At 60.9% G+C, this 10,698-nt stretch overlaps 1 protein-coding gene across 2 annotated transcripts; it reads right to left on the bottom strand.

Annotated features, from left to right (window-relative positions):
* Positions 1-1,375: 1,375 nt before the first annotated feature.
* Positions 1,376-9,456, bottom strand: SNCB (synuclein beta). 2 transcript variants are annotated; one of them, XM_004587393.2, is made up of 6 exons: positions 9,167-9,456; positions 8,459-8,587; positions 5,949-5,990; positions 5,648-5,766; positions 1,647-1,724; positions 1,376-1,463 (listed from the first exon to the last, which is right to left on the bottom strand). In XM_004587393.2, exons 2-6 carry the CDS (start codon positions 8,577-8,579, stop codon positions 1,431-1,433), a joined length of 393 nt encoding a protein of 130 aa, XP_004587450.1. In that variant the 5' UTR covers positions 8,580-8,587; positions 9,167-9,456; the 3' UTR covers positions 1,376-1,430. The 2 variants fall into 2 exon arrangements, with proteins under 2 accessions (XP_004587450.1, XP_058533653.1); XM_058677670.1 differs by having other exon boundaries at positions 5,961-5,990.
* Between the last annotated feature and the right edge of the window lie 1,242 nt (positions 9,457-10,698).

Genomic DNA, 10,698 nt, shown 5'->3' with positions numbered 1-10,698 from the left:
TGGGGCCTCTGCGGCACGGGGCGGGGTTTGGGGCGGGAAGGGCTGGGCCTGGGGAGGGCATCCGCAGGGACGGGCCTCTGATGCAGGGCGGGGTCTTTGCCGCATAGGGGCGGAGCCTCGGTGAGGAAAAGACGACCTCTGCAGCGAGGGGCGGGGCCTGGGCCAGGGAAGGACGGGGCCTCTGCTACGCGGGGAGGGCGGAGCCTCTGCGGCAAGGGTGGGGTTTCTGAGGTAACACTGATCTAAGGCCGGCATCTGCAGGGCGGGGCCCTTGTGGTACGTGGGCGGTTCATGGGACGGGAAGGGCGGGGACTCTGAGCAGGCGGGGTGGGGCCTCTGCGGCACGGGGGCGGAGCCTGGGGAGGGAAGGGCGGGGCCTCTGAGTGGGCAGGGTGGGGCCTCCGTGTTAACGCTGAGCTAAGGCCCGCATCCGCAGGGCGGGACCTCTGCGGCATGGGGGCGGAGCTCGGCGCGGGAGGGCGGGGCTTGGCGCAGGCTCCGCCCTGCAGCGCTCCTCGCGGTTCCTGCTCCCAGGCGGCGGTGTCGGGAGCCCCCTGGTGCCTGTTCTGATCGGCTCAAAACTCCTGGGCAGTTTGCCGGCCGGGCGGCGGTGCTCCTGGGCTGGAGGCCGGATGCTAGCATCCCCGGATGCCAGCTTGTCCGCCAGCGTCCCCTCCCCTGGCGCTGGGCGTGCGGCTCGGCACGCGTGTCCGCGCAGGGTGGGCCGATCGCCTTGGGCCTCCCGGGCGGATGCGGGTTCCAGCCCGGGCCAGCCTTGTGCCAGACCCCCGACGAGCGCGGTGGACAGGCCGCGACCCCCGGGAGCTCCCCCCGCCCGGCCCTGCCCATGGGCGCTGGCTCCGGACAGATCGGCTTTATTCACGGACACGCTCACACGTGGAGGGGCGGGTGGGGACTCTCCAGTCACGGTCACGACACACGACGCCGGCTGGCTGAGGGAGAGGGGGCATGGCACGGCCTGGCTCCTGGTTTTTGGTCTTTTTTTTTTTTTTTTTTAACAAAAAGAAGAAGTTCTTGGGAGGAGAGAGGGGGTGCTGTGAGTGCGGGGCGGGAGCTGCTCGGGGTCCCCTGGGAGAGCCCCTGTCCGCGGGGTTGCGGGGTAAGGGCGGGAGGAGCCGTCGCTTTCCAATCTTGGTTGAAAAACATAGAGAACATGCGACTTCTGAGACACTGGACAGGAAGGGCAACGCCAGGCGGGCGAGGCTCGAGCCCCTGCCCCTGCCCGGGGCCCCAGGGGCTGGAAGGGCCGGGTGGGCGAACACTGGACAACAACACTAACACGGCCCCGAGGGGTTGCCCCGGGGCAGAAGGAAGAGCTCGTGTTTGGGGGGCACGGGCAGGAAGGGCTAGCCCTGGCTGTTGGAGGCGGGGCAGGGGTTGTGCTGCTGGTGGGTGGCCGTCCCGGCCCCTTACGCCTCTGGCTCGTACTCCTGATATTCCTCCTGCATGGGGGAAGGGGTGTGCAGGAGACAAGAGCAACAGGGAGGAGGGGTTGGAGACTCAGCTTCGGACACTGGTCCCAGAGCCCCCTCACCGTCCCTCCAGGCAGAACAGTGAGTAGGTGTGTCACACCAGGGACACCTGCCATCCTGCCCATCCCACCTGCCATCCCACGCAGCTCTCACCTGCGGTGGCTCTTCATAACTCTCCCCTTCTGGTTCCATCAGGGGTTCCTCAGCAGCTTCCTGGGCTACTTCCTCGGGCTGTGGGCAGACAAGGTCAGGGCTGGTCAGGGTTGCTGTAGTGCCCCCTTCATTCCCCCAGGGTTAAGCTTTGAACTGCTTGAAAGAAGGCTGGAGGGTGGGTGGGAGGAGGCTGGAGTGGGCTGGCGGCTCAAGGAGCATTTTTAATTAACTTGTTTATGGAAGTGTGAAGGGCGAAATCCTCCAAAGCAGGGCTCCAGGCTGGGAGTGGAGGGGGAGCTGGGCTCTCTCTACATCCCTCTTCCCCCCAGCATCTGGCCCTGTCCTGCACTTCCAACGTTGGGACTAGATTTGGGAAAAGCGAGCTCACCATCCATTTTCCCCTAACGCCTTCAAGTCAGGCTCCAGGCTCAGCATCAGGACCCCAGGGAGAACCCTGGATGCTCCTTTGGGAGCTGCTGGGAGATGGAGCTGCAGGGGGAGGGCTGGGTAGGAGCTCTGAGCCATTCCTCAGCCACTTCTACCCATCCCTCCCCCAGGGCCTGGGTGGCCTGGTTTCTCCGCTGTTGCTATTTTAAGCTAAGCTGGAAGCCACAGCTCATGGTGTTGCTTGGATGTGTGAGCTAAGATTCCCCCCTCCCCCTCCCCAGCATCTGCTGCCCAGACGGGCACAGACCAGTGTGTGTGGTGTGTGTACCACAGCTAGCCACCTGCAGGTGAACACATGTATGTGCACAAACACAGGACTGAGATGGCTGGCTGTGCAGACACAGCACCCTGGAGGATGGCCACAGCTACAGAAGGGCTGCCTGTGGCCAGACACGCCTGGGGACCCTGGGAACTGGCACTGACAAGTTGTCCTGGCCCTGTGCAGAGAACTTTAGCTCCTTTAGTGCCTGGCCACTTGAAGCCACTGCCTGGTGAGGTTGGCACTCCTTATCATTATCCCGCACCAGAGCGACCGTTGGAGTCCCAGCTGCTCCACTTCTGATCCAGCTCCTGGCTCCTGGCATTGAGCTCACCCAGCTCCAAACTTTACTGCCATTTGGGGAGTGAAATTAGCAGATGGAACATGTTTCTCCCTCCCCCCGACCTTTCTTTTAAATTCTCAACTTAAGGGGCTGGTATGGTGGCTTAGTAGGTTAAGCTGCAGCCCGAAGCACTGGCATCATACAGGGGTGCTGGGTTGAGTCCCAGTTGCTCCAGTTCCCACTAATGTCCCTGGGAATGAAGCAGAAGAATGCCCAAGTGCTCGGGCACCTGCACCCACATGGGAGACCTGGAGGAAACTTCTGACCCGCCCTGGCCATTTGGGGAGTGAACCAGTGGATGAAAGATCTCTCTCTTTCTCTCTTTTTCTGTAACTCTGCCTTTCACATAAATAAATAAATAAACCCAACATCTAAAAAAAAAAAAATATCCCGGCTTGAGCACACTGACTGGCAACAACCCCACGGTCCAACAGCAGTAGGATGGGCGTGTACAGCAGGGTCTGAGCACACAGTGGAACCCTATACAACAGGAACAGCAGTGGGCTTTTGGGAGCGTGAGGAGGTTAGACCCTGGCCAAGGTAAGGCAGTATGACAAAGCCATCCACGGAAACCATTCATGTCAGGTTAAAAACTCAGCTCATTTGTGGTGCTGAACACCAGGCAGCAGTTCTGGGACAGGAAGGTTGGGGGAGAGTGGGGGGATGGGGTGGGGGAGAGGGTAGGGAGGGCTGGGGCTGAGGTGAGGTGAAGTGAGATGCCCAGGCTGAGGTGTTAGGGACCATGCAAATGAGCCCTCCTTCCCAGAACGAGCGCTAAGACACTTTTGTTGTGTCACCCCAATCCTGGCTAGAGCAGAGGGAACTGGTGGGTGGGGAACCGTGAGATGGAGGAGGGGTGCTATGTGTTGGGCTGACGCTAGTCTTGTGGGGCTGCCTGGGTGAACAGGCAGGGAGCGTTGGGATTTCTGCCTGCCAGACGGCCTTCACTAAGAAGTCCCCTGGGGCCACTGCAGTCTGGCCGCTTGCCAGCTGCTTGCATCAGCGCTGTTTCCACGTCGGGTCGCAGCGGCTCGGATGGGGAGGGCAGGTGCTGTCTGCTCTGGGGTCTGCGGTGGAGAGACCATGATTTGCTGTCTGGGAAGCAAGGGTGGGCACGCTGAGATGAAGAACCTGGGCTCCCCTGGGTGCCCCGCTTACTGTGTGGACTCTCTTGAGATGGCGGCCCTGAGGTCCAGCAGGTGATCGGGGGGTCGTGCTGCTGCCCCAAGGCCCACCTCCAGTGGCCTGGAGATGGACGTGCAAGGCCCACACCTGCTGCTCATCCTGTGCCAGCACCAGGTGACACGGGGGGCCCCAGGCCTGAGCTGATGCTTCCAGCCACCGGACACAGGAGGCAGGCAGGGCCGGGGATCTGGTGCTAATCATTTTATCTGGGTGAGCCTCACTCCCTTCATCTATGAAATGGGTGGTGAAGCTTGCAGCCAAGGCCCAGGTGTCTGACAGGGGAAGATGTCAACTGCACCAAAGGTCTGGAGTGGGGGCAGTGTAGGGTCTCCCTCAGCCTCATGGACATACAGGCTCTGAATGCACACCTAGGCCCAATCAAGCCCACCATGCTCCTGGGCAGGCCCACAGAGGAACATCTGGACCCATGTGTGTGGGTCAGACACACTTGCACACACACCTGTGTGCTTGCAAATACAAACAGCTCGTACCACTCTCACACAGCCATACCACACTCACGCAGTCACACTGCACTCACGCAGCCACACCGCATTCACACGGCCACACCGCACTCATGCAGCCACACCGCATTCACACGGCCACACTGCATTCACACAGCTATACCACACTCATGCAGCCACACCACACTCACATGACCACATCACACTCATGCGGCCACATCACACACGGCCGTACCGCACTCACATGGCCACACCTCATTCACACAGCCACATCACACTCACACAGCCACACCGCACTGGCACGGCCACACCGCACTGGCACGGGCACCCTGTACCCTTACTGTGTTCTATCAGTGGCTCTCCAAGGGTGCTCCCAGGAACTGCGGGCTTAGCGTCACCTAGGGCCTTGCTAGGAACGCAGATTCTCGGGCCTCCACCCCTCCCCTTGCACCCAGAAGTTGCAGGAGAGGTGGCTTTAAGCTTCACCCCGGCCTCCTGGGGAATCTGAGGACTTGCATGTACTCTAGCTCCAGTCTGCCTAAGAACCCTCTTGTGCTCCTTATCCATCGCACAGGTGAAGCCATGAGGCTCAGAGACACTGCGAACCCCCCCCCCCAGATGCTCAGCCAGCGAGCGGTGCAGTTGGGATTCACACCCAGCCACGTGGGACTCCAGGGCTCACAGCAGCCTGCAATGCATCCCAGCAGAGGACTGTGTCTCTGTGCACACGCGGATGGCCATCACTTGCCTGGCACTACCTGCCTCAGGACCTTTGAGCTTGCCGGCTGCTTCTCTCTCATCCCTCAGTGTCAACTCAAATGCCACTGTCCCTGAGAAGCCCTTCCAGCTAAAGCAGCCTTCTCGCCCCTCGACTGTCACCTTCCTCGTGGCACTCGTCCCTGTCTGTAGCCATCTGGTTTACCAGCTTGCTGCTCCTACTGTCTGCTTCCACCGACTGTCATGTCAGCCACAGCCGCAAGAGACCCGCTCCCTGCACTCACCATTCTTCTCTGGTGTGGGTAGTTGTTGAGAAGAACTGAGTGGACCCAAGGTGACACGCAGACATGGCCAGACGTGGGACAAGCCCACTAGCAAACAGGATGCCCAGAGGCAGCCAGATTGGGGTCCCCGTTACTGAGAGACCACATCTGTACACACCTGCCTGTGGCGCCATCTGTGCCTGGCAGGAGTGGGGAGAGCAGGGCAGCCGGGGCAGGTTTGCTTGGGAGCCTGGTGTGTGTGCACGTGTGTGTGCATGGATGCATGGGTTTGCATGTGTGCGTGCGTGTCCTGGAGGCTTACTCACCTTCAGATCGGTGGGAAATTCCTCCTTTTTCACCAGGCCTGTGGCAGCAGCGATGTTCCCAGCCCCAGAGAACACGGCTCCTCCCAGATGGGATGCCTGCTCTTTGGTCTTCTCCGCCACTGGAGCAGGGAGGCACCGGGGTAGAGGAAAGGCATAGACGCCCCACGCCTTGCCCCATGCCATCCCAGGGCCTGGCCTCCCTCCAGGGAGCAGGACCTCCCCCCACCCCACACTCCATCCTGCTCCTGCCCTCACAGGCCCAGGGTGAGGCAAGGGGGCTGGGCCAAGGCAGAGTTGGTACCTGAAGCCACACCTTGAACCACTCCTTCTCGGGTCTTGCTTCCTGCAGGGGGGAAAAGGAGCCCATTTAAGAACACTGGGCCCAGAGGCTGGATCCATTGTGGGCAGCAGGCAGCAGGCAGGTACCACCTGTCCCCACCCTGCTGACCGACCCTCTTTCTGCTCAGCAGTCTGAACCCCTGCAGGCCTCTTTCCACTTGTCCCGCACTTGACCTCCCACACCGTTAAAACACTTGGCTGACCCAGTGGCTGCCAGTCCAGTCCCTCGCTCTGGGATCTGAGTGCTGCATGGTGCCTTTGTCACGTGGTGGGATGGAGTGGAGGGAGGGTCCCAGCTAGTAAGTGGCTGCAGGGACACCTAAGTGTGTGTGCCCACTCTGTGGGGGGTGGGAGCAAGGGATGGAACTGAGCCTTACTCCATAGCTCGTCCGTGTGCTGCCTCCTCCAAAGTCTTTGTCCAAGGGAACAAGCCCCTCCTTCTGGCAAAAGCGAGATGTCTTAGGAGCAGACCAGGTCCAAGGCTGGTGGGTACACGAGCGCCTAGCAGCCCTAGCCTTGGCTAACTGCTTGTTCACATCAAACATGAGAAAGGCATTGAGGGCTGATGTGGGGGAGACATGACCCTCTCCCCTCTTGCAAGGGTGTGGGGATGTCTGTTCTCCTGACCACGGCTGACAGATCTGGTCTGCACAGACTGAGGCCAATGCCAGCCAGCCAGAGCCCAGAGGCAGGAAGAGGCAATTGCAACCCTCTCCCATTCTTCCCTCCACAAAAAAGGTGTTGGCATTTCCTGTATGCCCATGGCTCAGGGTCTGAAGGGGGCAGGAAAAGAGAAGATTCATTCCCTGGATCTTAAGGCACTGAGAGCAGAGCCCCCATCCCGCAGCCTTCTGGGGCCTGTGAGCGAGGCAGGGGACATCTCTCCTTTGAGAAATGGGGAACAGGTGACCATTCAGACAGGAGACCAGAGAGGGTGGTGTGCGAGGCTCAGGGAGCCACGCAGATGCGCACAGACACGTGTGTGGTTGGGTCCACATGCCAGGAGCCACGGGTGTGTGAGAAAAGAAGCTGGAAGCTCAGACTGAGGCAGGACAGGAGGAGAAGCAGGGAAGGCACCGAGTCTTTTAACAGAGTGTCAGAGTGACTGGAGTGAAGGGCCTGGAGGCAGAAGGAAGCCAGAGCTGTGCAGGCGTGGGCTCTGGCCTTGTGCTGTCCACAGCCACCGTCCTTGCCCCAGCCACCCTTACCCAGCGGCCATACCCGCCCCCACCCTGCCAGGGACCGAAACTTGAAATCAGATCACAGCAGTCCCTTGCTGACCCTCTCTCTTGGCCAAGACCTAGAAGGCCCCCCCTTATGAATTGGCTGTTGCCCATCAGCCTCATTCCACTGCCTCCTGCCATTGGTGGGCTATCCAGCCCACCCGGGCGGAGGGGCTTGGCACCTGCCTTTTCTCTCTCTCCCTCCACAGCCCCCTTGCTGGAAGGTGGTGGGCATCCCTGCAGGCCACTTCCTGGGGATTCCCATTAACCGCACCCCCACCCCGAGGGCGGGTACTACTGTCTCCTGGTCACTGATCCAGCCCTTGCATTCACACAATGCCCAGCACATGGTAAGCAGTCACCAAATGGCTTTTAATTCACCACAACCCAAATCGGCCGTGACCTTGGGCAAGGTGTCTAGCCCTCTTGAGCTTGCACGGGCAGCGGGGTGGGGGGGGGGGGCGGAGGTGGAATAATTATGCTTGCTGCACACAGGCAAGCCCTGAGTCACTAAATGGGTCTCCAGCCTTCCACCCTTCATGGAAATGACCCTGCAGGTTCCGGCTCTGTCCACGCTTACGGTGGAAGAGTGTTAACCACGGGACTTCCTGAATCTGGCGCCAGCTGGCAGCTGCAAGGAGGGTGGATGTAGGGAGAACAGGCTGGAACAGAGCCACAGGCACTGGGAAGTGTGTGGGGGGCACCTGGATGAGGCTCACTCCTGGAAGAGGGGTGCTGGGGAGCAAGACAAGGGGGGAGCCCCAGAAATTGCAGGGTGGGCCACTAGGGAAGAGCGAGTATGTAAAACCAGGTGGAAATCTTGAACTTGAGGTTCCACTGGCTGTGTGACCTTGGGCAAGGGGACCCCTCCACCATGGGAACCCCAGTTTCTCTAGCTGTTGAATGGGCTGGTTGCATTAAATGAGGTAATGATGCTATAGCGAGCCCACTGCTTGAGCCGGAGAAAGGGCTCCAGGCTAGGTGGCTGTGAACTTGGAGCAGGAGGAAAGGAGGCCACTGCTTGAACCCCTTCCAGGACCCACCAACCCCACCCTCAGCACCTCCCTCCTGCTCCCCAGTGGACAGGGGACTCCATGGCCTACTCCGTCCCGGGTGACCCGGGCTGACCTAGCCCCAACTGCTGACTCATATTCTGCTGCCCACACGGCCCCCATCGGCACTGAGGACCCCCCTCCCCACTACCCACCGCGCACTCAGGGAGTTGGCCCTAGCCCTGCCCCTTGCCCACCGACGTAGAGGACGCCCTCCTTGGTCTTCTCTGCGGCCTCGGTGACCCCCTGTTTGGTCTTCTCAGCGGCAGCCACGACGCCCTCCTTGGCCATGGACAGGCCCTTCATGAACACGTCCATCCTGGAGCCTGGGGAGGGCAAACACTGTGGTCGCGGTGTGCTCCACCTGGCTCCGCCCGAGGGACGCGGGTGCCAGCTCTTCCTCCCTCTGGGGACCGGGAGTCTCCTCTGGCAACCCCCTCCCCAATGTGAGGCCTCAGGGCTGCGACGAGTCCGGGTGTCCTTGAAACCCGGGGACGCGGGAGGGGCCACCGGCTCGGTTATCCGGGGCCCTGCAATCTTCAGCCCAGAGCGCAGGGTTCGGTGCGAAGACTGCACACGCACGCGGCAGTTCCCCGGCCATCACACACAAACACACCACGGACACGCTCACGTGCACACACAGGACACACAGGCGTCCACACACGCACGGACGCCCTACACACACGGCACGAATGCATAACCACACGGCCGTACCAGCAGGTGCAGACCCTGGGCTGGGGTTGGGGTTGTCAAACATTGTGAAATGCGGGTGCACCCTGGCTCGCAGGCCCCTGTCCCCTCTCCAACTCCTTCCTATCTTCTTCCTCATCCCGTTGCAGTCCCCTGGGCCTCAACCACGGCATTCTCCGCACCCCGCGCCCAGCGTGCGCTCGGCTGCCTCTCACCTGGATGCGGGGCCGGGGCTGGCGACGGAGCTGCTGCGGCTGCGGTGGGTGGATGCTGGGGAGCTCGGCAAGGCCGGGCTGGGTGGGCTCGAAGTCGTTGGGCGATCAGGTGGGGCCAGGCACTCAGGTCGCAAGCCCTGAAGTGGGGCGCAGCAGTGCCCGGGCCTCGGGTGCGTCGTCAGCCGCCGCTTGCCGCCGGCACCCTGCTCGCTCGCGCGCTGCGCTCGACTTGGCTCCGGCTCCGGCTCGTGCGCTGCGGCAGCTCTGAGCTCAGCACCGCCCCGCTGGCAGCCGCACCGCCCCCTCGGCCTGACTGACAGGGGGCGGGGAGGGTGACTTCGTGGAGCCCACGAACCTCCAGGGGCGGGCCCCGACGCGCCGCGGTGGACCGGGGAGGGGGACGCCAGAGCCGCGGAGGCGGTTGCGGGTGGGGGAGCGGGAACACTGCGGCGCGCTCGCAGCCCGGAGGAAAGCTTGGAGGTTGTGGCGGGCGCAGATCTCTGCAGAGCCGTGGGACTTAGAGACGGGTTTTCTCTCCAGCAAAGCGCGGGCTAGTGAACGCTTTGGCAGGTGGCTGGGACGGGCGGAAAGGGAAGACACGGTTCCTGTGGAGTGCATTTGCAGAGAGGGGCGGTAGGACCGGCTAGTTGGTGAGGGAACCGAGTGACCAGAAGCGGGGTGGGGGTGAACAGAGACCACATAGGCAAGGCAACCGGGTTAGAGCAGAGACCTCAAAAAGGCTGCTCAGATGATGATTACAGAGGGTACTGCAAGCGCAAAGGAAGGGCTGGGTGGAGTGCCAGCTGCACTTCCCATCCAGCCTCCTGCTGGTGCGCCTGGGAAGTCGGCGGAGGACTGCCCAGGTCACCAAGGTGGGAGACACGGATGCAGTTCCAAGCCTTTGGCTTCACCCTAAGGCAACGCCTCTCCCTCCCACCCCGCCACACACCCCTTCAAGCACTCATAGTAGCCATCTTGGGAGCCAACCAATGGTCAGAAGATCTCTCTTTACCCCTGTCTGGCACTTTCAAGTAAACAGATAAGGGAGTAAAGAAAAAGAAGTGTAGTTGGAGAGACAGCGTGGAGGAGGAGAGGAGACTCTGTGTGTGTGTGTGTGTGTGTGTGTGTGTGTGTGTGTGTGTAGGGACAACCGCTTGGCCCAGTGGGCAGGCTGCTATGCCTGGGTATGGGCTCTGACTCCAGCTTCCTGCCAATGCAGACCCTGGGTAGGCAGTAGGTGACACCTCTGGTAATTGAGTCCCTGCTCCCCACATGGGAGAGCTGGGGGCAGTTCCTGGCTTACAGCCTCAGCCCAGGCCAGGAAACAGCAAGAAGGAGCTCTCCTCAGCAGGATTTGCCTCTCAAACAGATACATCAAACGAAGCACATTTGCAAGGGTGAGGTGTTTTTTTTAATGTATTTTTTATTATTATCATTTTAATACAGTTCCATATTCTCTTATCCCCTCCCCAATTCCCTCCCCCCACCTAGCTCCTCTATATCATTACTAAAGTATAGTTCTTCATACACAG

This window comes from Ochotona princeps, chromosome 19 (genome assembly GCF_030435755.1).
Source record: "Ochotona princeps isolate mOchPri1 chromosome 19, mOchPri1.hap1, whole genome shotgun sequence".
NCBI lineage: Eukaryota > Metazoa > Chordata > Mammalia > Lagomorpha > Ochotonidae > Ochotona > Ochotona princeps.
Note: the sequence above shows the minus strand (reverse complement) of the source record. Positions and strands in the feature narration are given on the sequence as shown.